This window comes from Coloeus monedula (genome assembly GCF_965178545.1).
Source record: "Coloeus monedula genome assembly, chromosome: 6".
NCBI classification, from domain to species: domain Eukaryota; kingdom Metazoa; phylum Chordata; class Aves; order Passeriformes; family Corvidae; genus Coloeus; species Coloeus monedula.
The window spans coordinates 13,822-39,707 of NC_138786.1; the positions used below are offsets into that span (position 1 = coordinate 13,822).

The 25,886-nt window shown below is 49.8% G+C and overlaps 1 protein-coding gene across 1 annotated transcript in view; it reads right to left on the minus strand.

Annotated features, from left to right (window-relative positions):
* Positions 1–15,105: 15,105 nt before the first annotated feature.
* Positions 15,106–25,886, minus strand: part of EPS8L2 (EPS8 signaling adaptor L2) — a 47,003-nt gene continuing 36,222 nt past the window's right edge. The window contains exons 9-21 of the mRNA XM_082284530.1: positions 25,552–25,631; positions 24,960–25,086; positions 24,540–24,628; positions 22,983–23,057; positions 22,173–22,321; positions 21,901–22,027; positions 21,432–21,547; positions 19,432–19,543; positions 18,558–18,665; positions 17,554–17,695; positions 16,283–16,466; positions 15,744–15,876; positions 15,106–15,417 (exon numbers count right to left, since the gene is read on the minus strand). Coding sequence (XP_082140656.1) covers positions 15,346–15,417; positions 15,744–15,876; positions 16,283–16,466; positions 17,554–17,695; positions 18,558–18,665; positions 19,432–19,543; positions 21,432–21,547; positions 21,901–22,027; positions 22,173–22,321; positions 22,983–23,057; positions 24,540–24,628; positions 24,960–25,086; positions 25,552–25,631 — 1,514 coding nt within the window. The 3' untranslated portion in view covers positions 15,106–15,345. The remainder of the gene's footprint in view (positions 15,418–15,743; positions 15,877–16,282; positions 16,467–17,553; positions 17,696–18,557; positions 18,666–19,431; positions 19,544–21,431; positions 21,548–21,900; positions 22,028–22,172; positions 22,322–22,982; positions 23,058–24,539; positions 24,629–24,959; positions 25,087–25,551; positions 25,632–25,886) is intronic.

Here is a 25,886-nt window from a genome sequence, read left to right on the forward strand (position 1 = left end):
TTTTTCAGTTTTATTTATAATGAATACATCCCTAATTAGAGACCCCAACAGGAGTTACACCATGTATATTATTACTATTCTTCTCCACCCTCCATAGTCCTGTGACTCAATAGCCACCAATGAACAATTACAGAACTTAACAAGGAATCATGCAACTCATGTGTCTACGCTGCCAAAACAAGAAGCTTTTTTACCCTTTCAGTGGATGCAGCTGTAGTAAAACAGAAGGCATCTACAGAGCCCTTTAGTCACCTAGAATTTAAGGCAGAGCAGCCAAACAGCTGCAGCTCCTCCCAGTGCTTTTATCCCTTCTGGTAAAATTGCCTCCTCCCTTTTCCCGGGCATTGTGGGAACGAGAGGCGGGCCCGGCCAGGGGTATATTAACCCCAGCCCTGGGTAAAAAGAGGCTCATTCTTTCTGTGGGGTTAGTTGGGTGAGGGTGTCTTTTTATTTCCATGAAGGGGGGGGTCATTCAGGTTTTTTCAGCTTTCTTTCAACAGGTGCTTTTGGCATCTAAAGCAATAGAGGCTTTGAAGACACTGTGAAGAAGATAGCATTGAGTGCATAGTTCGTGATTTTTGGATCGAGTGTTCAAGGTTGTTAAGGTGCTTGGTGCTTTTTGTATTTTTTTTTTTCCTTTGCCTTGTTTTTCTTAGAAGCACTGCAATTTCCTGAAATTCCAGATTGTGTCAGTATTACACTCCAAATTTTTCAGCAGGTTCATTGTGCTGCAAGAGGGAGCTACCCTGGGTCAGAGATGACATTGGAGATGAAGGCTTCTGATAGGTAAGTTAAAGACTGCAAGTATGAGTGGGAGCGGGAGCAGGGTCCCAGTTAGTAGCTGACTTGTTGGGATTTGGCTTGTATGCCACTACACTGGTGCATTGATTTTGGTTTTCTTTGTCATAGCTGACTAAGAGGCCAACCTGGTGATCCCAGTGCCTTTGGAGATGGCTGAGGTGGACTCCTTTGCATCCAGTGTGGATTCACATCACTGGTCATCTGAAAGCTAAGTTGGGGGCTGGGGCCCGGAGAAGGGATGATAGCAGGATAGTGGGTTGGAAATTGCTGGGAGAGATTTAAAAAGTAGTGTAGGGGAAAGGGATGCTCTCCAAGGGGCTTCTTAGGTAAGCTAAAGGGAGTAGCCCTACTTTTGACTGCAACTGTAGGGTGTGCAGCGCAGAGCAGTTCCAGTGTGTGTTGTCTTGTCCGGTGTGTGTTCTGTGTCTTTGGCTTCCCTTGGATCAGATCTCTCTGCCTTTTACCCTTAAGGGGCTCATCATAAGCATTGGCCATCATCTCTAGCTTCTTGATCTTTTGTACTTCTCTGTAGGATGCCAATATCACTTGTTCTTTTACCAGTGGGCTTGGCCACATCTTGGAATCACATCTTGAAAGCATTGAGTTGGATCTCTTTGGAGGCCTTGTTCCTGGCTGTACTGCCATCCATCCTTTCCAGCCTTGAGCTGTAATGTCCTGGAGCTTGTAAGATTGTCAGGATATGGGAGCATTCTAAATGTGGCCTTGTCTCTCACAGCCATCTTGATCATTGTGACTGACAGTTCTTAGAACAGGTCACTGTTCCAGTCTTTTCTTCTGCTCCTTAGAGCCTCTTTCATCCACCATTGCCATACCATCAGTTGTCTCTTTTGGCGTCGTCCCTGTCCTTGCTATCGTTCTTCTTGCTGAGAGCTTTTTTTTATCATCCTCATGTCACACTGCTTGTAGTATAATGTGTTGTTTGAGTTTGTGTCTAGCCTGGAATTGCTCTGCTCTGTAGAGTAGTCTTGGGGGGGGGGGGGGGGGAGGGGTTAGGTGGAGAATAAAGGAGACTTTACAGGGAGCCTTTTGCGTTGCTCAGCCACCTGAGCCACGCCTCGGATGGAGTGACTGTGGCCAGTCTGTGTGGTGTTCAGTGGAGATGTGGGAGTGGTGCAGTGGTGTCTTGCAGTTTCATAGTAGTTTGTCCTAAGGCCGACTACTGTGGGATCCTAGGCAGTTTGCTTTGAGGAATGAGAACTTGGGAAAGGCTAAGCTTTCCCTGTCTGTCTGGGTAACTTTGACAAATAATTCTTTTGCAGAGGGAGAGCATGTAAACCTGATATGAATGGAGGAGACCAGAGGAGCACAGCAGCGAGGTGGGTCAGTGCCTGAAGTCCAAGCTACGGCCTGACTTTGGGCTCTATGTTTACCTCACTGTTGGGATTTTCATTTTGAAGATGCAAAGCACTTGGCACAGCAGGGTATTGGCACCGGGGGACCATGAGCTGGATGAGTATTGATTCCAGCACAGAACTGGATGCTACTGGAGTTGTTGTATTAGTGATGAAACTATAAGTAGCCTTTGATTTTTTTTTTTTTTTGTTTTACAGGTGGTCTGCAGCATTCAAATCGCTACTCCAACATGACAGACACCCTTGCAGAAAGAGGTCACAGCCGAGCACTTTCAGGTGGAACCTATCTTGGCAATGCAACCTTTTTGGACACTACATGGGCATGTGCCTTTCCATTTTGTTTTGCCCCTTCTCCCCTGGGAAGGTTGGTCATCATTCAGCTTTTCAGGGGTGGTGTTTCATTTTGGTTATGTTGCAGGGCTGTTCTTTGTCTTTATTTTTAGGAAGTAAACCTGGATATCAGCAGTCAAGGTCAAGTGAGTGAGGTAAGCAGTGACCAGTGGACGCAACCAGTTATTGCTCGGGTGCCAAATTCTGGGGCAGCTCAAAGCATGCATTGTCTGAGCATCCATTTGTGTGTTTTAGGTGGCCCACTTGTATTATGCCTACAGGGGCTGAACCCCCTCATGGACCAGCTGATGGAGCCAGTTTATCACCCTTGAGCTGCCTGTCCCTGTGAGCCTTCCAGAAGTATTACAGGGCTCTGCGATGAAGCCTGTACCTTTTCTGTTTGAAGGTGCCATCTGGGCAGCCTTTGGCAATGGCTGAGGAGTTGTGGAGAGTCGGGGAGGGAGGGAGGAGCAAGGGTCCCCTCAAGTTTCAGTAATGCCACATCACCTTGTCTCCCCTTAACCCAGGGATACCCTGTGACGTCGGCGTCGGAGTGCGGCCACAGAGTATGAGCCAAGGACCGGGGCGTTCTCAGGAGCTGGTGAGTAGTGGAATTGTTGGGTTTTGGCTGATGTGCTGCTGAGTTCAGGCACTGATGTTGGGTTTTCTTTATTGTAGTAGACTGAGAGAGAACAGCCCTCTGAGGGCAGGAACTTCCCAGACGATGAGGTGGCCTTGTTTTGCACCTGATGAGGATTTGCATCCCTGGATATCTGAGAGCTAAGTCGAGGGCTACACCTCAGGGAGGGGGATGAGAGTGGGGTGCTGGGTCAGGACTTGGTGGGAGGGATCTTTGAATTAGCTTTGGAGTTGGGGATGTCCACGAGAGGGACCCTTAGGCCACGTAAAGGCAAAGTCTCGCTGTTGATCACAATGCTGAGGTGTGCAGGGCAGAGCAGTCCTGGTGCGTGTTGTGTCACTTGTCTATTGTGTGTTCTGTGTCTCTATTGTGGGCATCTTGTGTCACATGTCTTTTGCCTTACCCCTTTGAGGGGCTTATCAGAAATGCTGGGCATCATCCTCAGCAGCTCCTTTGCGTTCCTTGGCCCGACGCTGGTACCCTTGAACCTTTGACTTGCAGGCTCGGACATGCATCGGAATCGCATCTCTCTTTAGCACTATTGAGTCAGACACCTTTTACAGTCTTGTTCTGAGCTGTATTGACAGCTGTGCACGGCAACGATCCCTTATAACAGATTAGGACTTGGGAGAATGTGAGGATAGGTAGAGGATTCCAACCGTACGATTCTCGGGCGTCCATCTTTGCGGTTCTTGGCATAAGTCCTTCTGTTAAGGTCTTTTCCTGCCAGAGTTCTTTGAGCCTCATCTAGGTCATGTCATTGGTAATTCTTCTTGCTGAGACTTTCCTCTCCTTGTTGCATCCCCTTGTTTGTTATCTCCTGTGTCACAGGTGTCTGTGTGTTTGGCCTGGGGCTGCTTTGCCCTGCTACATAGTCTGGGTGTAGGTGTAATAGGGTAAGTCCTAGGGACTTGACATTTGTAATGTAGGGATTAGTTGGACTCAAGATGGTATTTCTAGATTAACACAAAGTGTCTGGAGCTGCTAAGTTATGATGCAGTACTTTGACTTTTGTCATCACTTTCTTTCAGATGCAGATGGATTGAATCTGTGGCAGAGTGCCCCATACCAGGTGAGGTGGTTCCCACAGGAAGGTCAGTCACCGTTTGTCTTTGCAGGGCAAGTGTAAATGGTGACTATGTTACAGCTTTGTTCTTCATCTTTATTTGTAGGAAGTAATGCTGAAGATCAGTGGTCAAGGTCGATGGAGCGAGGTGAGCGGTGACTGGTGGCCAGAATGAGTTGTTGCTGCTTGGGTACCAGTTTCTGGTGCAGCTCTAAGCATCCGTTTTTGTTTGTGCATTTTAGGTGGTCCACTGGGAAGGTGTCCCGGCCCTGGGATGCTGGAGGCCAGGTGGGTGCAAGCTTAAGCTGTAGGTGTGGTGTACTTGAGTTGGAGCAGGGAGGCTGTGGTTTCAGTCTCTCAGCATGTTTTATTGCTTTGCTTCTCTGCAGGTGCTGCTGCTGCCCTGGGCATGCCAAGGGACAGAGGCGAGCAGGTGAGTTGGCATTTAGGTGGGGCGACTGATAGGTGAGAGGTACGTGGCAGCATGCGAAGCGTGTCCCTTTTCGCTTTGCGGGTATCGTCCGGGCCACCTCCGGAGTCGGATGGAGATTTGAGGTGAGCCTGGGCCAGTGGTGCAGAGGGAGCCCAGCCCGTGCATTTATTCTTCTGGAGGGCAATAGTCGCAGTTTCTGTTTTGTTGTCTTAGGTACCACAAGTAGGTGCAGAGCCTGAGTTTGGAAACGGCCGGTGAGCGATGAGCCTCAGCAGTTATGAGGGAGAGAGGCATTGTGCAAGGGGTCACTTCTGGGACGTGTCATCACAGTCTGAATTTTGTCATTATTCTCCATCTTTTGCAGCTGCCCAAGTGGGCTGTGGGCCATGTATTGACATCCACGGTGCTGAAGCGTTCTTTTCTGTTGAGGATGGATTTCGTCTGCTGGTCTTCAGAGAGCTAAGTGTGGGAACTGTTGGTTGGGAGAAGGCAAAAACCTTTGGAATCACAGGAGGCAATTTGAAGTTAGCTGAGAGGAGAGGGCTGTAGTGGGCCAGGCCCCTTGGAGGTTAAGGGAGAGAGGGTTTCTCTTCAGCATCACTCGAGCCTTTGCTGGGCTGGGCAGTTCCAACCCATCTCCATGTTCTCGTGAGCTTTGCATCATTGGATTTTGAGTCTCGATGTCATTGTCCATCTTTTCACCCGAGGAGCCTGCCTTCGGGTCTGGCATGATTGCCACGGTCTAAAGTTTGCCTACTCTTCAGTGTAGCCATGCTTTTGAGCACTTTTGAGCATAGCAAGCACGTGGACATCTTGCATCTTGGCCATTTGTGGGTCGGTCATGTTTTGTGATGTCACTTCAGCCTTTGGCAGCAGAATCCTTCTCTAGGGATCCCTTTGTATCAGCTGGCAGTCGTTGCCTCCTTCTCTAGGCCTACTGCACTTCTTGAGCATCCTCTTACCAGCTTTGGCACTAACTTCTCATAAGGAGTTTACCTTTCACTGTCACGTGCTACTGCCGTAGAGCCTTCTTTCCTTCGGCGTCATCAGCCTCTGGCTCATCTTGCACTAGCAATCTTGGGTCCATCAGGTAAAACTGCTGGGCAGTTTCAGTTTGTGTCTATGTGATGTGGTCTGTGTCCGTTGTCTTCAGTGTCATAGGGCTTTGTGATGTCTCAGTGCTTTACAGGCATCGTTATGGGCCATATCGGCAGCAGGAGCACTTGCATGCTTTCCTGGATCGGGCTTATTCTGGCATCTTTCTGGTTTTGCTTTTTGAGACCAGAAGAAGTACACAAGGTGTTCCTATCCATCTTCCTTCTCAGTTTTGGTAGTATCTTTTTTTTCATGTGCCGTTCTCTTGGACTTCTGTATGAAGTATACTAGACCCTCCTCACTGCAGTAGTTTCGTAGCTTCCGTCGCCTCAAAGCATCCTGGTCTCAAAAATTTATCTTCTGAAGCGTTATCTCAAGTCTTCATGTCATCTTTGCTTATATTTGATGCACTGTGTGTCCATGTGCCACTTATGCTTGGAGCTGCCCTGCCCTGGCACATTCAGTCCTGGCTAGTTTGAACAGTTTTAAAACTCTCCTCTCTTGTCTATGGGCTTTTGGGTAGAAAGTTTATGGGGCTGGTGTGGGGATAACTCCTAGCTGTCAGCTACTTGCAGACTGCCTCATGCTGTCTTGCAGGTCCCTAAGGCAAATTTTGATCCCTGTGGTCACTGATGCTACCAATTTTCCCAGGATCTACTGTTCCACATCAAGGAGCAGCAGATGGAAGATGTTAAAGCATCTTCTTTAGGGGGGAGTGTTTCTAGTAAGGGCTGCAGTCAGCGTGTAAGCTGAAGAAGGGGTATCTGAGAGTGTGTCTGTCTGTGTGTGTTGACTGGCTCTAACCTTATATGTGTGTTGTTTTTTGCCTTTCAGGTTCTTCAGTTCATTTTAAAATTTAGAATATGAAGAACCCAGCTGGTCCTGCCCATGCTGTGGGGTCAGTCAGAGGGACACAGGGTTCCTCTTCTCCTTTCTGCTGGGATGAACTGCCTAGGGAATACCATTTCTGACAGCCCAGTCCTACCTGTGTCCTTTGGAAAAGGGCAGAGGTGAAGAGGCGACTGCCAGAGTTCCTTGGGGATGATGGAATTGTGGTGTTTGGCTGTGCCCAGAGGGGCAGGTTGGGCATTATTTGTGTGTCTGAGGACTGGGGAGCCGAGCTCTCAGTGCATTCCCAGCTCTCCCAGGGGTGGGAGCTGGTGCAGGGCTGGGTGACAGCCTCTGGTCGGGGCAGGCCCTGGCCCCGGCACAGACACGCTGGGGTGGTTTGGGGACGCTTGGGGAGCAATGGGAGGAAAATGAGGGATGGTGCTGGGCAGAGCGATCGGCCTGTGCTCGTGTCAGCGCAGCCGTGCAGGGCACTGGGATCTGGGTAAAACTCCAGCTTTCCTGGTGTTCAGGGATGCAAGGTCTGAGGGACTGGATTTACCTAGGGCTTTCCAGGAACAAGGGGAAATGTGGTGCCAGAGCTGTGCCCTATCAGGTTGTGTTTCCCTTTGGGGACAGGGAGTCTCTGGGCTGAGGTGAGATTGCTGTGTGAGTGGCAGGGAACAGGGAGCTGAGAATTGCAGGCACTGATGGAATAATTGTCTTAGGTCTGTTTGGTTTGTGTTGGTGAAAACTGGGATTTGGGCTGGAGAGGTGCTCTTGGGAACAATGGATAGAGTACATTTGCTCCATGGATGTGTCAGGAAGGACAGAGAAGGGGAGTATTTATAACCTGTTCTAAGTATTTCATGCAAATTTGGGGTGGAGCAGCAATGCAGGTGGGTGGGTTTGGCCTGGGCCTGTCAGGACTAACCACAAAGAATCCAGCAAAGCCCCTGACCCCTCAAGGCATCTGTGAAACACTTCCACAGCAACCCAAGTCAGAAATCCAGTGATTAGGGAGGTAAAATTATAGGTAATTGCCTATGATCTGTGGGGAATTTCCTTTGGAATTATCAATCAAGGCAGGGCCTATCTTTCAGCTCTTTTCCTGGTGTGCAGTTTCCTCTCTGGTTTCAATGAGTTTGTGTGCTCCTGTTAACAAGCAGTGTGTTTTCACCCTGAAATTTGGGGTGATAGGCCTTCTTTAGCGTTTTTCCCACAACTGAATCATCCCTTCCATGAGTAGTCCATGTTGTTCTACACAGCTGCTTTGGCTGTGGGTCAGAGAGAGAGAAGGGAAATGACTTTTTAGGGCATTGAAATTTCTCCAGGCAGGAGTGGGAGGTCGTCTTGCCCCTCCCCAGAGCCCTGCAGGCGCATGGGAGTAGCTCAGTGCCAGCGCAGCTCTCTGAGCAATAACAACGCTTGGGAGGTTCGGGTGTTGATAGCAGCTCTCCTGTCTCCTGGTAGCAGTCCTAGGCGGAGGAGGGGAAAATAGGAACTTGTGTTATTCATGGAAAACTTTCTGCTGTTTCTTGTGCAGTGTTTTAGATCTTTGTATGATTTACTATCCAGTGTCTGTAGGTAGAGAATGACTTATTGGAGGTAAAAATTGAGATAATCACTAATGGAAATGGTAGGGAAAACTTTTGAAGTGAACTTGAGGTGACCTGTAATGGAGAGCATGAAGATTTTGAAGTAAACTATAGCAATCAGTTGTGCACAGGTAGGGAAACCTTTGGGGGTAAAATACAAGGTCACCTCTAGGTGAGGGAATGAACACTTGTTGAGGTAAACTGAGTGAATCAGTTGTGGAAGTATTAGTAAATTCTGGGGGTGAAACTTGATGTAACCTCCATGGTAGAAAATAAATGAATCTTTTGAGGTAAAAAGGAAGTAATCAGTGTTGGAGAGGCAGGGAGATTGAGAGTAAACTTGAGTGTGTAGTCCAGAGAATGAACATACTGAAGTTAAATGGAGGTAGTAACTTGCAGACAGGGAAAAAATGTGGGGGTCAAGTCTGAGGTAATCTCTAGGGGAGACAACATTTTTGAGGTAAACTGAGGCAGTCACTAGGTGACAGGTTGGAAAAGTTTTGGGGGGTAGAAATTCAAATGACCTGTTGGGCAGAGAATGGACATACTGAGGTGAATATCAGGTAATAAGTAGTGGACAAGTAGCAATAATTTTGGAGGTGAAAGCTGGGGTGATGTGTGGCAGGGAGAGCGTACATCCTGAGGTAAAGTGAGACAGTACTGGAAAGATAGTGAAATATTTCAGGGTAAAACTTGATGAAATCTCCAGGATAGAAAGAGAATATTTATAGGTCAAAAAGAGTAAATAGTTAGTGGGCAGGTAGGGAAAATACTGGGGGTAAAACCTGAGGTTATCTCTAGGGGGAGAGAATGAACATAGTGAGGTAAAAATCAGGCAATGACTAGTGAATGTTAGGGCAATTTTGGGGGGGTAAAACTGGAGCTAATCTCCAGAGTAGTGAATGAATACTTTCTTGTAAAAAAGAAGAAATCAGAAGTGCACAGACAGGGACAGCTTGGAGGGAAAATCTGAAGCAATCCCCAGGGAAGAGAATGAACAGCATGAGGTAAACTGAGGTAGTCACTTGCAGAGACACAGTGAAAATTTTGGGGATAGACACTGAGACATTCTGGAGGACAGAGAAAATTACTTTTTGGGGTAAAAATGGGATGATGGGTAGGGCAAAGCTTGTGGGAAAAACTTGAAATAATCTGTAGGAAAGAGCATGAGCATTTTGATGGAAAAATGAGATATTTATTCTTTGCTTCCCTTTGGGATAACTTAATCTGCACCCTTCCATGAGCAATTCCTTGGCTTCTCCTGGAGAAAACCCCCATGGCAGAGGCAGTGTGCAAAGGAGCCCAGAGCTGTGCTTGGAGCAGAGAGTGCTGAGAGCTGCGTGTGCCTCTGCTGCCCCAGGCTGGCAATATCCCCATGGAACAGACTGGGCAAATGGCATTAGAGGAAGCACAATCCCTTCCTGGAAGAGGTTTTCTCCTGTGCAGATCAGGCACAGGGCAGGAAGGGAACTTTGGAGATCAGCTGCTTTCCCCCAGAAAGCATCACTCACACCAGCATGGATGACATGACCTGTGCCCAGCACTCACCATGCACCTGGCCAGAATCAAGAGCAAAGGTGGGTTTGGGTGTGAGCACTTGAAATAACTTTGAAAGAGAAGCAATCACCTTTTGCTGCTTCTTTCTTTCTTGCAGATGCTGGGATTGCCTCTGGGCACATGTGCTGAGCTCTCCCTGCAGGGAACTGTCAGCCCTGAATGCCTGTGCAATAACTGCAGCTGCCCAGGCAGACACAGGAAACTATTCCACACATGAAATTGCCATGACCCAAGGCACTCCTGGAGAGAGAGTGTAGAGAGTTAGAGCACTGATCCTGCTCCCTGCTTTCCCAGTAGTGCATGAACATGATTTCATCCTGATCCTGAGAGCTCCAAGGACAGTAACAACTGAGGTGCCACTGATGCTGCCACTTTTCTGATGGGCCTGGCCCAGAACCATAGCCCAGCAGGGGTCTGTGGGAGCAGTTCAGTTCCCCCTCCCTTCCTGCACTCTGGGCAGTTCCAGGAGCCATCTGATCCCTTTCCTAGGTTGCCACCACAGCCTAAGCTCCCCCCCCCCACTGGGCCATGATGGCATCTGCGTTCCCAGAGCCAGCGAACGGCTCCGGCCCTCGCACCACTGCCGCACATCAGGCCGGGCCAGGGGAGCTGAAATAAAGCCTGGAACTCTCAAGGGTAAACTGGCACCACAACCACAAACCTCCCTCAGTTGAGAGTAAAGAGGTGTCCCTGTATTTATACACGTCCAGGAACAATACTCCTCTAGAGCAGGCGTGGATTTACTTTTTTATCAGTTGAACTGGCACTGCTGCCCCCTGATGCCATTAAATTCTCCATCCCCACAATCCCTGGTTACCCTTGGCTGTGGGGTTTTTGCTGTCCCACAGTGAGTTAGGAGGGATCTCTGGCCAGCCTTGTTGCCCAAGAGCATTCAAAATCCTAATCCTCACTTCTCTGACTACTGACTACCTTAAATGCCACTCTGCGTTGTGCAAAAAAGTGCCTTGGTCCCACTGGGAACTGCACATCTCTAACAGCTGTTCTCAGTTATTCCAACTGAGTAAAATAATTATTAAGGAAAAGAGGAACCAGTTAAACCTAACAGCTTTTGCCTGATGTTTTCCTCAGGAATGAGTTAGGAGCTCAGTAGCAAGGCCTTCAGACAGGCACAGTGTCTGATATAAACTATATCTGGGCACACATAAAAAATAGGTTATATATAAATAGATAGCTATATGCCCTAATATATAATACATATTTATATTACAGAGTTATGTAAGGCATAAATATCTGCCCTACACATAACCAAAAATATTTATCACCAACTACCTCTAAATTACCCCCTGACCCCTGATGCTAGGAATGTAACATTTTTAGGGATCCTAAAATCAAACAGATGCAGGAAAATAAACCACGATTTTATGCCATTAATTCCAAGATGTTTTCCTGGATGTGTGCTGCTGCGTCTGTTTTTCTGTAAGATCTTGTGCCTTATCCCTGAAGTGCACTCAGAATTGTCAGGATCATGAAATCCATTTGGGATTTTACTGTTGCTGCAGTATCCAGTGAGATGAGTTTTTTCAAAATTATTTCTCTTGGACCGAGCACATCTCCTCAAGTTCCTTCTCACTTTCTGCATCCTGGAAATGCAAAAAGGGAAAAGATCAATGTACAGCTCAAGTGAAACAAATAAAAAGCATCATTTCCCTTCTTTCTCTCCAACCCCAAATCAGTTTTTAAGCATATCATGGAATCCTGGAATGGTTTGGGTTGGAAGGAGTCTTGAAGCTCATCCAGTTCCACTCGCTTCCACTGGGCCAAGCTGCTCCAAGCCCCGTCCAAGCGTGAGTCTGAAAAACCCCAAACAAGTCCCAGATCTAGACAGCCCACTGGAAGAAAACCCAAAATTAATTAGAGCAGCAGAGCCTGGCTTCAGTCTGGCACTTCTCCTTGACAGCACGCAGAGCTGAACGGAGTGGTCAGGGCACACTCGAGGGCAAACTGGGAGAAATCACGGCGGGGTCTGCCCTGGGATGGAGACCCAGCGCCGTCCCGCTCGCCCCCCCTCCGGCCCCAGGGTGGGTCGGTCCCCGCAGCGCGCGCCCCTTCGGCCGGGCTCGCCCACTCTCCGTGAAGAGGGGCGGGAGAGGGGGCTAAGCAGAAGCTGCGGAGACAGGATCCCCTCATGCCGCTTCTCACCGTTGAAGTCCCCGGTGTCGCCACCACCGTGGTGTGGTGCTTGAGCTGGTCCAGCGCCGACTCCACCTTCTGCCGCTTCACGGGGGACACCGACACGTCCGCGGCTCCGGGGGACTCGCGCGCCCAGGAGGGACGGTACGTGCCCGAAGGGCACCGGCCCGCGCGCTCCCGCCGCCCGCCGCCAATCCCAGCCTGGCTGGGCGGCAGCGGCCAATCAGGAGCGCGGACAGGAGACGGACGAGGCCGGGAGGAGCCGAGGCGGGGCAGCGGGAGGGAGAGCGATTCTGATTGGCTGGTTCGTGAGGGCCGGGCGGGGGTTCGCCTTGGCGACCGTGACGCCGCCATCGTCCCCGACGGAGCGTATCGGGGGAGTCTCCTGGCCCCGAGATCTCTCGGGCCCGGAACCTCCTGTCCCCGGAGTCTCCGTGTCGCCAGAACCCCCGGCAGTCTTCCCCGCGGCCGGTACGGCGCCCGACCCGCCCCTGAGCCACCCGTCCCTCGTGGCCGCGCGGGGCCCGGGCGCGGCCGGTGCCGCAAGGTGGCGGCGGGCAGCCCCTGAGGGAGGCGGCCGTGAGGGAAGGCTCGGGGCCGCGTCGGTGGTGCCCCGCTGCAGGAGCTGAGCGCTCTGGGCTCCCTTCCCCGCCGTTGTGGCAAGGTTCGAAATGGTTTATCGAGTGCAGCTCCAGGCGCTGAGAGAGCCCTCGGCCCAGTAAGGCAGGTGTTTTGGGCTCGTGGTTCGCCTGAACTTTATTTAGGCTGTAAAAGAGGTGATCTTGTTAGTGTGGGCCCACTTGGAAATTGTACTCTCCAAAACATCTACAGAAGGAATTACCAGTTATTTCAGCTGGGTAATTTAATTGTTAAGGAAAAGAGAAGACAAACTTTTGCTTCTGGAAACAGGATGGCTCTTGGCTGGAAATGTTGGAGAATCCGTGTAACAGGCTCCTAGTCATGGGGTTATGCTGTTCCCTCTTTCTGTATGGTTCCACTTGGGACAGCTGCCACAGTCGTTCCCCTTCCAGAGAGGCAAGAATGTGCTTTTGTGCAGCCTTCTCATGCTTTGCCCCTATTCTTAAGACACAGCTATCCAGGCCGTAACATCCTTCCTGTTGAATGTCAGTCCCCAAACCCAAAAGGAAATGTGTGGTTTCAGACATTCTGCTGAGTTTCTGAGACTCTCAGTGACAAAGCATTATGAAAACCCAGTGAAAGAGACGGAGATGGAGTTATAACTTAACTATTTTAATAAATCTTGTACAGTGCATGGTTATATCATTGTCTCCTTCGCTCAGTTACATCAATGTACAGTACTTTATAGCAGTGTCTGCAGGCAGTACAAACAGAACAGATGCACAGCTCAGTCGCGTGGAAATTTGTAAAAGTGGCCTCTGCAATAAGGTCTACTGAGCTATTTGTTTTAGGAAGTGCTCCTGTGGCTCCCGGCTTTACAGAGCTGTCATGTACACTCCTGTTAAAATCCCAGATAACTGTAATTCCCTGTGATTTGCTTTCCTCTACACCCCAGGACTAGAAGATGGTGTGTTTCCTAGCTCAACATTCATTTTTATTTTCATTTTAGAAACTTTTTCGCCTCCCGTGCTTGCCATCCTGCCTCCCATCTCCACCCTAATCCGGAGCCAGGGCTTCTCAGGAGGATTGTCCTCTTCATCCCTCCCTGACAAGGTGAGTGCCCTTCTCAGATCCTAGCAGGGCTGTGACTAAACCCAGGATCCTCCCCTGCCTGCACCCTAATTCTGCTGGTGAGAGCAGTGTCCTGTTTCAAATGAAGAAAACAGATTATCCATTGGAGACGCTTAAGAATGAAGCCAAAACTAAGGTGCACTGGTGTTCTCAGTTTTAGACATGAGCTCCCCAGATGCTGTTTTAAAGCTTTTTCCATTAAATGTGCAATGACAGGCACAAATTTGGACGAAGACTCAGCATGTGCTGAGAGAGAAAACCCAGCTGTCCCTGGGCTGTGGGCAGCTCTGGAGCTCTGTGTGCTTCACTGCTTTGCAATCAGATTGGTCTGTCAGTCAAACAGAGCTAGAAATGCAATGTGCCAAACTTGCTGTGGACAGGAACTACGCTGCTTGCTTGAGTTTTGAAATGGTGAGTAAATTTTGGAAGCATAATCACTTAATTCTGCTTCTAGGGAGAGGGATTTTCCTCACCCCTATTTACAGATTGCTATATACAAATGCACATAACTTTATGAAGGAAAACGGGAAGTAAAGAGCAACACCCTGTGCTAAATTAGAGGGGTTTTTTCTTGTGGCCATTTAATTTGTGTTAAACCTGCCTTTCCCAGTGTGCTTTGGGGTTTCAGCTATTTGGGAATCATTTCAGCTGACTTTTTGCAGTGAAAACGTGAAGATGGGGACAAGTGACCAACACCCTGGGAAGGGCTGTGGGTGTGCCTGGGTCGGGAGCAAACGGTCAGGGCTTATCTTCTCCTGGTTTGAGGCCCGGTTTGGCAACACCACCGCAACATTCCAGTGCAGGATCCGTGCCCCAGGGAAGGGCTGCACAGCTGCCCCGAGCCCCAGCCTCTGCATCAGCAGCGGTGGGCGGGTGGAACTCACCTATTTCCAGATTCAAATCCCTTTGTTTGTCATTCCTGCTCATTTCTAGGCACTGAAAGCTCATTTCAGCTGTTCAGAGATAGCACTAGCTGGTCCATGGATTTAAGGAAGCAGCCAGACTTCGGGAATGTGTGTTGCCATTCTAGCCTTGTCCAACGAGGGGGCACAGGGGGACAGGACAAGGACAGGCAGTTGTCACCGGCCCTGTGCTCGTGGGCTGCAGGGGACACCTGCACTGAGGAGGAAATGGAAATGGAAATAGAAAGGGTTAGGTTGCCCAGAGAGGTCATGACTCACCATTCCTGGAAGTGTCCGAGGCCAGGTTGGACAAGATTTGGAACAACTTGGGCTTGTGACAGGCATTCCTGCCCATGGCAGGGGGGTGGAATGGGATGAGCTTTAATGTCCTTTCCTTAAACCCAAACCATTGCAGGGTTCTAAAGCCTTATTCCTCTGGTCCAGGCTCCAAGCCTTGAGGCTGGCCTCTCTTGTGCTGTGTGCCACGCCTGCTCTGCCAGGGGAGAGTGGGGAGCAGGGGACAGCCCTCGGAGAAAAGCTTTGGGGGTCTTTTTTTGCTTGAAGCCAGCCCTTGTACATCCAGCCCCGTGTGAATCCTGCTCTGATCGCATGCACGGAAAATTTCAGTATAAAATATATAGTTATAAAAAAAATACTTCATGCAAAATTAAAACACCTTTCCCAGTGGGACATGGTCTTATTGTCAACCCTTCCCAACAGTGTTCAAGGAATTGTCACTCTGATGGCAGCTGGACCCCAAGGGGAGCTCTGCTGCATCTGGCCTGGGCCAGGAATCATTGCTTTCATTCCCTTTTTTTCTGCACTACTTAGGGCTAAGAGCTGAAATAAAGCAGAGAGACTTTAATTTGCAGAATCAATCCTTTCCTGGCGGCGCTTCATGATTTCTTGGAGCTCCGACTCCCCTCTGCTTTTCTGGAATGGAAACAAAACAGGCAGTTTGGATTTGAACTTCAAGCTGCAGTTAAGTGACAGTATTTAATTAATGCTGTAGAAGTAGAGCTAGTTTCAAAGAGATAAGTTATATCAATAAAAAGCAGATTAATTAGTGGAAACAGGGGGGTCTTACAGATTTGCTCAAAAGACACTTCGGAATTTTTACGTGTGTTTTATTGCTGGTGTAGGTTTGGTTGCATTTTTTTTCCCCACAATTGTATTTTTTAAAATGCCTGTTTAATGAGCTATCTGACGCTGCTGGTACAGCCCCCATTCCAGCAGGAATTATCCAGAAAAATGCTTACCTCCAGCTGGTTTTTCTCCACTGTGATCTTGCTGTAGACTCTGTTTCCCTCATCACCGCACACCTTCTTCAGCTCCTCTCTGTTGAGGGAGAAGAGCTGAGCTCCGGTGAGGATGCCCAGGTGTTCCACGGTCCTGGGGAGACACAAAGTAGGGAGGTGACGATTGTGCTGCACGTGGCCTCGTGCCAGAGGTGAGGAGTTGGAGATGGGAGGCCAGGAGCTGCAGTGGGACCATATCACGGGGCCCTGGGGCTGTTCCAAGGTGGCAGCTGCAATTCCAGTAGCATTTCAGGCCTTGGATTTAGTTAGTTAACTATTTATCCCCAAGAAAATATTTATACCAGAGAAAGGGAGTGACTTTGGGCTCTGAACATTCTGGTTATAGAGCCTGGATTGAACAGGGTTGAAATCTAATTTGCAACACAGGCTCTGTAAGTAAATCCAAGTGGCTTGTCCCAGGTGAGATGGTGCCGGTGGCCTCCCCCGCTCCTTCTCCAGGGAAGGACGAGCATTGCACGTGGCAATAGGGCAAATCTTACTCTTTGCTGAATGACTTGGCCTCCAGCCAGGCTTTGACTTCTTCAGTGCTGGATTCAAAGGTGAGGGGCACGAAAACTTGCTGAGGCTTTTCCACTTTGAAATTCCTGTGGGGAGGCTGAATTTTATTGTTTGTGATCTTCTTTAGCAGCTCGTCGTTCAGCTCATCCATTTGGTGAATAAGTTCTGTAGAAACAAGTAGGGAATGAAAGCAAGTCTTCAGTCAAAAATGCCATTAAATGTTTGTGGGGAAACTGTAAGGCAAATGGGGATGTGGCTCAACATTCTTATTTAAATTCAGCCCAGAAAAGTGATTCCCATTTTCCTGTGCCCCTGTGTTGCCATTTATTTTGCTCCCATCACCCCTTGGCTGGTGCCTGATGTGGAAGCACAGTTCTGTGAGAATCTACAATTGGAGGTTTGGAATTGAGACCTTTTCAGTCCTCTCTGCTGCTTCTAGTCACTAATTTGCTGATCGCAGAGCTCCAGGTTTTGCTCCGCAACAGAACAGAAGCGGCAGGAAGCACAAACTGGGAATGAGCAACACACTCATGATGGGATGAGCTTGAAGGTCCCTTCCAGCCCAGGGCATCCTGTGCTTCTGTGAAAACTCCAGTGACTCTTCATCCAGTATCGCTTTCCCCATGAAACTCCTGAAGACTGTGGAGAATAACTCAGTGATACGAACAGATTTGTGTCCTCGTATTGTGGGGCTTCCTGTCGCCCCAGAAGGGCTCCTGCTTCCAGGAGTGGACAGGGTGGGATAAGGGGTGAGGTGAGCAGGGCCCCTGATCTCTCTCCTGCTCTGTGAGCCCCACAGCACGTGCAGGGTGAGGGAGTGATGCGGATCTCCTGTTTGGCCGGGAATTCTGTGGAACCACATGAAGGAAGTGGCCAGGCGGGCACTGTGTGTGTGCCGGGAGATGAGCAAAAGGAAGTGAGAGAAAGGGATTGACCTGAGCTGTTCCTTAGACACACTTAAACATTTTGGAAGAGAAAGGAAACTCTCTCCTTGGGAGGAGGAAGTTAGAACTGGAGGAAGGAGGCATGGGGTGATCACTTATTGCCCTGCTCGGCCCGGGCCGCCCGAGAGCCCCGGCGGTGTCACAAGCCCCAGGGCTGCTCTCTTGGCTCTTGTCCTGCCTGGAATGGCCTCCAGACACAGTGCTGCTCCATTGCTGTGATCAGTAAAAGGTGCAGGGGAGCCCCTTGGGCAGGTCTGGTCCCCCGAGCGCCCAAACCCAGGGGAGCCCAGAGTGGGACACACACGTACGTTCTTTGGCGTCCTGTGCAGAGTGGCGCGACAACATCTCACTGCCCCACTTATCCCCGGCGTAGCTGGCAGGCAGCTTGTGGGTTGGGCTGGATGGGCCATGGCCCCTGGGGCTCAGGTCTCCTTTGTACCTCTGGTTAGACTGGTTAGAAAGGGGAAAAAAAGTAAGAATTTTTTTTGGTCGTTTTTAATTTTCTTAAGCTTTCTGCCTCACACCCACGGAGGGACAAACTGCCGTGTTCTCCTTGTGCTGATGTGGGGCTGGGGAGACCTCAGGTGGAGCTGCATGGAAGAAGTTAATTTCTGGGAATGAAGAACCCAAAGCAAAGTCTGAAGTTTGCGCAAGGGAATTCCTAGTTGTGCCAAACGTGTTCGATCTCATTGGAAGGCAGAGCCTCACTGCTCCGTAGCTGGGATGTGAAGCGGGACCACTGCCAAGGGCCTGGAGCGGACTGGAAAGTTTTTTGACATTTTGATTAAACTAGCAGGGATTTATCCAGAAGCCTGCTGGGCCCCCTTAGGCTTTGCCCAAACGCTGCAATACCAAAATGGGGAAGCAATTCCATGCTTCCCTAGGGTGTTTAGAACACTCCAGCTCCACATTTCTGCAGTGCAAGTTGCAGTATTCAGTTAATTCTCACTTAGATGGTGTTTCCATCTGCCTCCACTCCAGTAACGTGTTCCTGGTGCTGAACTGAACTGGCTGAGGGAAGTGTCCATCTTTAATTTAACCCCCAAGAAAAATCTTGATGTGGAAAAATATGGAAAGCAGGAGGCTGGTGCACAAATAGGAAGGATAGGCCTTATTTGGGAAGACGATCGTGGCAAAATGTGAATTTTATCATAGGAGACTCAGGAATCTCCTGGCTTTGTCTACTTCTGAGGGTCTGTCCTGATTTGTGCATAGTATCCTAAGAAATCAGGGAGGTCTAATGACAACATTATTCCCAGAGGCAGATTGTGCCCTGCAGCTGATACCAGTCAGGTATTACCTGACTACAGACCTGTTCGAGCTCTTCCAGTTTCACCACATCCAGGATATTGTACGGAACATAACCGGCCTGCCCACTCCGGTTGAGCAACTTCCACCACTGCTTATTATCTTCCAACACCTGAGAGAGGGACAAAAATAAATCTGCTGTGGGAAAATGGGATTTCAGGCATAAACAACCAGGATATAGCGGGGCCGAACCATCCAAAAGGTGAAGTTGCCAGAAGGACATCACTGAGGCCAGGAGCTCTAATTAGATCTGTTGCTCTCAGATGCAATCCAGGACTGAAACTTTTCCTGGAAAGCATCAGAATTTATCGTAAGGATGAACAGGAGAGCACCTCTGCGTGCTGAAGAACTCATAGTTCCTACATAATGTCCCTGTTTCTCCAGACCTTTTTTTCCTAATGACTGAGTTTCTAATGTCTTTTTGCATTAAAATAAATAATTAAATAAATAAAAAGCCACATTTTGCAGAGAAACCTTTTCCTCAGGTCACAGATCAGTGTCAGCCCAAGTCATGTCCCACCTTGTCCAGCTGCCAACAGTGCTGCAGTAAGAGAAAGGTTATGAGAAAGGTGCTTTTCAGAGAAAACAAATCCTCGTGGAGGAGGAAGTGGTGATAAGGAACCGACCCAGCGGGGGATGAGCAGGGCTCTAGAGCGAGTTGTTGTCCTCCCTCCTCACTGTGGTTAAAATGGGACCGATGTCTTTGAGCTGAGGAAATGACACGACACAGCACAGGCAGCCTGCTCCAGCTTTGGGTTTGAGCAAAGCTTTGTGTCACTGCTGAGATACCACCAGGGAAAATGGAGTTGGTGCTTGTTGCTATCCCGAGCTCTCTCCTGCCCCTGGGGGACACACCTTTTCCAGGAGCGGTCACGTACCTCCAGGATTTCATCCTTCAGCACCGAGAGCTCACTGGCGTTTCGCGCGGTGAAATCGTAGCGGATTTTGGCAAATCTCTTGGGCACAGCCACCCCCTGGGCCTCGAAATTCCTGCAGAAGAGAAAAACTGGAGTTTTAGTGGAGGCCCATCCAACAAGGCCAAGAAAATCAGAATTGGAGAAGAGAAATGATCCTAATTCTTTCCCTGCTCCACATTGCATCTCTACCACCTGATGTTCCTACCAGAATCAGTGATGGGGTGAATGAGAAAAAGAGTTATTTTGCTGATATAATTTGATTTAAGGTACTTGCCTGTGGATTTGAACTCTTGTAGTAAAGCTTATAAATCCTTTAGATTAGAACAGAAAAGCATGGAAAAACAGTCTGGCTTGAGGGTTTTTTCCCAGACTCGAACTGGCATCAGCAAAGTGGATGGTCAGCTGAAAACTTTGAGTCAAATCCCTGTAAAGTGATGTGTCAAATCACGGCAGAGGATTCGCGTGGAGTTTGAGAAGAGTTTGGTTGCGCTCCGAGGTGTGACAGTTTCCAAGGTGTGAGCTCATGTAAACAAGGAAGCAGATGGGGCTTCTAAACTCTGAACTAAAAGTACTTTGATGAAGGTTTTGTACCACGGAGTAACCGGTGATGGGAAATGAGTGTCAGGGCTGTTAGAAGGTGGAAGAGCCATCTTTCCCTTGGGGAAAAACCGAAGGCAAAGGGGTGGCCTTGTTTGTTCTGGCTTTGGAAGTGACCTTCCCAAGACTTCTGAAGAAAGGGGACGGGTTTTCCCCCATTTTCTAGAATTCTGTCTCATTAAGAAGAGTTGTCTGAACCCAGCGCCCTGTCGGTTCCCTGGGGGAGAGGTGGGCAGGACTGAAATACACTGTTCTATTCAGCCCCTAAACAGTGGGTTTGCCTTTGGTTTTGTCTAAAGCCAAGGGGGAGCTGCTGTCTCCAGTGAAACAAAGCTCCTTCCTCAGTTAAAATGTTTTCCAGCAGAGCTGGGAGGTCAGGCTGCTCTTCCCCGGCCCTGTGTTTCCAACAGGGTGAGGTTTGTGTGTGCCCTTCCCTTAGGGCAGATTCCTCCTGTAGGCAGATTCCTCCTGTAGGCAGCTTCTGTCTGTGCAAGCTGGGGTGACTTTGGGATGGATGGAGAGATCCTCCAGGGAGTCCAGAGGAGGCCAGGAAGGGCCAGGAAGTGCTCCAAGAGCTAGAGCATTACACAGATGGGCTGGGAGGGCTGGGAATGTTCAGCCTGGAGAAGAGGAGGCTCTGGAGAGCCCTTAGAGCCCTTTCCAGTGCCTAAAGGTGCCCCAAGAGAGCTGGAGAGGGACTTGAAGAGCCTGGAGTGAAAGGACAAGGAGGAATGGCTTCCCGCTGCCAGAGGGTGGGTTTAGATGGGATATTGGGAAGAAATCCTTCCCTGTGAAGGTGCTGAGGCCCTGGCACAGGTTGCCCAGAGAAGCTGTGGCTGCCCCTGGATCCCTGGCAGTGTCCAAGGCCAGGCTGGACAGAGCTTGAAGCAACCTGGGATAGTGAAAGGTGTCTCTGGCCATGGCAGGGGGTTGGAACGGGATAATCTTTAAGGTCCCTTCCCACCCAATCCCTTCTGTGATTCCATGATTCCAGCGTCTCTACACACATGGAGAGCCAAAGCGCAGTGCAGCATCTTTGGCACCTGATCCTTAAGGTCACTTTGCTGGGCTGATGTTGGGAAACAAGACCTATGGATGGACTGATGAAGTCAGTCAATATTTTTGCCTCCTGCGGTGGAAAACACCTGCGATTCCTTTCCTTGCAGAGCTGCTGGGGGTTAAACAGCAGACAGTGCTTATGGGAATAACCCCTCAGCTGATCTTTGTCTTCCCTTGGTGGTTATTAACAGTGGCAGGGAGTTGTCTCCAGGATGCCCAAACGTCCCAGTGTCACTGTACGTGTCCGTGTGCGTTCATGAGGTTCCGAGGTGGGAGCCAAAGCTCCGGGCGTGCGGATCCATTACCTATTTCCATGTGGAGTGATGTTCTGTTTGAAGGCATCCCCGACCTGTGTCTGCTCAGCTGTCTGGCCACGCTTGAGTGAGGAGTTCCGATAAGGATATCCATTGGCTGAGGAGAGCTGGAAAGGCAGACATGGAGTCAGTGTTACCAGGAAAGGGGAAAGCTGATCGGAGAAAAGGAGAGGGATAGTGGTAGATGAGTCATGGTCTGGCAGATTTTGGTCAAGGTGTTCTCCAGGGAAGCCTGTGTCCCTGGAGCTCAGTTACGCTGTAGGGTGCTGTTGCCTTGGATTGGGAGAGGCTCATTATTGCTGCCCTTTTCCAGCCTCATTTGCTTTCTGTATTTAACTGGGGCAACCAGATCCAACTGAGTTTTGAGCCAACTACTTGTTGCATGCCACCACTACCCCTGCAGCTCCATCTCTCCGGAAAGGGGGGAGGGAGAGTGAAGGGACAGGGACACAGGACTAACCTCCTCTTGCAAGTGTCCAATGTCTATTTCCCAGGGAGCTCCACGGAAGATTTCTATGGGCGGTTCCCAGCCGTTGCGGAATTTGGGGATGTAGGTGGGGATGTTCGTGTCTCGGGGCCACTCGGCTCTAGGACAGAAAGTGGGAATATGAGGTGACATTCACGAAGAATGTGTCTTTCAGGGCATCCCCTGAAAGAAGAAGCAGGAGCATCAGGGAATCCAAGCATCCCGTCTGCGTGGGGAGCCTGGGGAGATGGCAGCTCTGTCCTTACCTGGATCTGGTCCATGTCTCCCCCAGGGAATCCCAGAGGTTTATCTCTTTGGGTGTCAGGTGTCCTCTCAGGAAATCGGTGGCATCTTTAGAAAGCAGTGGGCTGAGGACAGACCGGGCCAGCTCGGGGCCACTGCAGCTGTTGATGATCTGGGTCACACACAAACCACACAAAGAGGAGAGAACTTGCAGGAAACGGTCAAAATGTCAAACCAGGGACACACAGAGGAGCAGGAATCGAAGACAAAGCTGATCCTTGGATCAGCACAGTCACTGCAAGAAACATCAACCTAAGTCTTTGAAGGAGACTGGACAGTTCAAGGGAACATGAGATTTTTTTGGATTGGAGTCAAAGGAAGAGCTGATCTACAAATGAGCTGTTGTTACAGACGAGTGAAGTGTCAGAAGCTGACACTTCAAAAAATGGAAAGTATCTTGCTATTCCTTTGTGGCTCCTTTTCCAAGTTGGGATTTCTGCTTCCAAGCATTTTCAGTGCAAATACTGAGCCGTATTTGCCTGAAGGTGAGACCAGACAGATTCCCAGTGGGGACTCCAGCTGGCTGCCCCTTTTGTTCACAGTAATGCCTTATTGACCCGGTGGAAGGATTCATATTTGCTGGGGTTCCTGTATTTACTTCAAGCTTCAAACCGGATCAGAGGCCAGGAACAACCGGCATCGCTTCTGGAAGTTCCTGAGAAAGCTGTGGCCAGGTGTGAGCAGTTTTCCAACCCTGTTGCACAATCTATCTACTTGTAAGTGTGAACTAGAAATAAAAGGAGTTCCCAGTGAGACCTGGGAATAAGATTTACCAGTTCCAGCGGCCCAAAGAGGAAATGCACCAACTCCGAAGCACTGGGGTTTTGGATGTGCTTCCTTAGTTTGGCCTGAAAAGAGAACGTAAACACAGTTTAACCTTAACCTGAGTGTGCCTTCTCTTTTCTGTCACATGGGGCAAGTGTTGTGGACTGATGAGAAGAGTAAGGGATGGAGGAGTAGGAATCATTCATTTTTATTTTGTGTCCATTTCTAATTCCCAGTGAATTTCAGGAGGGGGGGAATACCCTCTCTGTTAAATCAGTGCCTTTAAAGCTAATTTGAACAGACACAGAAGACCTTGGCTTATTTTGAAAGTCCTAGTGAGGAAGGGCCTGGATTATTGGTGCTACTGCCTCTTGCAGGGTTGAGAATCCCACTAGTTCCATGGATGAAAACAACAGGATAGGTGTTCTGAGGGTCCCCTGGCAAACTACTGACAAGGGAAAGTCTCCACCAAGGTCTTGCCTGGGGCACCCGGAGCTGCCCTGGCCACTGAAAGGCTCCAAATCCAGTGGTATTTGAGGTGAGCTGTGGCAGAATGGAGGAGCAAACACCTGGGATTGATTTACTGCAAGAACTGGGTTTCAGTAACAGCAATCAGCTGAGCTGTGGTGAGAAACCTCTCCAGTTTGTGCTCCCATTCAGCTCCTTCTGTCCTGGACTCCTGGCACTGTTGCCATGGGAGACAGGCTCCCCGCTCCTACCGAAATGCAAAGCATTTGAAATGCCGGAGATGAAACATTAATGTGGAGTGGGAAGTGCGAAACAACTGCTGGCAGCAGGGTGACCCAATGAACGGGCACTTCCCAGGGACTCGGCAGCCCCATGGTGAGGAACGTGGCAGGACCCCACCACAGTGTCCCAGCTCTGCTGCGTGCTCCACCCTGGGCTCTTGCCAGGAGATCAGCTGCTCCTTCTGATCCTGAGCAGGCACAAATTAGCCATATTTGCTTCTCAAAGAAAAGGCTGGAGCTTGGTATCCTGCTTTAAGGTTGTTTACAGTCTCTTGGTTTTCCTTATTAATAACTGCCCAGGAAGGAGCTTGTCGGATGCATTCGCTGGACAAGTTTGGTCACAACTGACAGAATTCCTGCTGCCTCGTTACCCTCCTGGCCTCTAGTGTTTCACTGAGCAGAGCTGGCAACACTGGGAACATCTTTATGCTCCTCCTTTTCATCCCCTCCTTAATCCAGAGGGTCTGACAGGGGAGAAAGAGAGGAGCCAGGACTATCGGAGCAATGGGGGACTTCAGTTACTGTCAACCAGAGACTTCCCAGGCCTGGATCAGAAAAGATCCAGGCGTTGCAACCCTCTGGCTGGTCTGTCCCATCCTGGTCTTGATGCTTCAAGTTTTGGTTTAACAGCTTGGCCCAGAAAACCTGCACAAGCCTGACACAATGTTTGTCCTGGGTTCTGAAGAACCTGGAATTCACACCTTTGTCCCTTGGCAGTGTTTTCTGTTCAAAATTCACTCTAAACACTCACTGCTGGGATACACGGGGGAAAGCCCTGCTGTCCCTGCATGGGATGGAAATTCCTTCGTGTCTTACCAAGAGGTTAAAAGCCAGTTTGGTTTTCTGGAAGCAGTCGATGAACTCGGCCTCACTGGGGGGTCTTGCTCGGAGGGTCAGCATTCCCTCTGCCAGGAGAAGGGGTACGTTAATTTGGACACCTTTGGGATGGTTCCATCTGCCTGCCATGCAGAAGGCACAGCAGAAATGGGTGTTGAGACCAGAACTACTGAAAATCAGGGGTTCAGGGAAAGGCAAACTCCCTCTGTGTGCCGGAAGCTCCATGTGATCTACCAGAGGTCCCCACGGAGCAGCGGCACCTCCCAAACTGGTGTGCCTGGATCCGTGGCTGTGCCACGGCATCGATCTGGCCTTGCTGGGCTGGGAGCTGAGGTGTCCCCCCCCACCTTCATCCATGCCCCCCCGTGCTCCCCATTTGTTCCGGCTGCTGCACTGCACCTGCTGGCCCTTTCTTCTTGTTCTTCTTCCCTTTCTTCCTTTGGTTGAGCTGTCGGAATGCCTCTGCAGCCTTCTGGAGCCGGGCGACAAACACTTCGATGTCATCCAGGGTGCAGTTCAGGATTTGCTGTGAGGACAGAAACCCAAAGGACCGAGGTGAAAGTGAGCCCGGGCTGTGCATGGCTGCGAGCCCAAATCCCAGGGCCTGCTGCATTTCCCAGGAGAATGCACAGGAGTGGGCAATCCAGGCATCAAATGGAGCTGAATGCATCCCTTTGCAAGGACAGAGCTGCTGGGCCTGACTGTGTGCTGCCCTTACCAATGTAACAGGTGATCCCTACTGATGGGCGGCTGGAAAATAACCCAAGTTTTAACAGGATGGGGAGGAGCAGAGCTGGAATCAGCAGAGCTGCCTCAGGTCAGAGGACATTGTCACTGACCCGGTGATGGAGATTTGCTTTTGGCCACCTTATCTTTATGCACAGCAGGTATCAATTGGAAAAATGCCCAGAAAAATGCCTGCTCACGGAGGAGCCCCTTGCTCCCTGCCTCTGCTCCTGCGTATGGGCTGTGCAGTGTCCTTGTCACCCACCGTTTCCTTTTCAATCTTCTGTGCTAACATGGCTCGGGATTCCTCATGGTCGTGAGAGCCAGAGCTTCGTCGTTCATAGTCTGCAGCCAAGGGAGAGAAAAATAGAGTTACTGTCAGAGTCTGGAAATAGGCTCCACGAAAGGCAGGGATCCATGGGATGGTAACTCCCAGCCTGGGTGTTTGTTCTGGGTTGTGAGAGGACCTTAGGAATAATGTTTGTAATAGGTGCTAAATTCCAATCATCCTGCAAAAAACCCAAGCCGGAGGCACCTCCTGGTTTCCAAAAGCCACACACCCAGTGTGGGGGGGATATTCCAGCAGGAGCAATCTCTGGG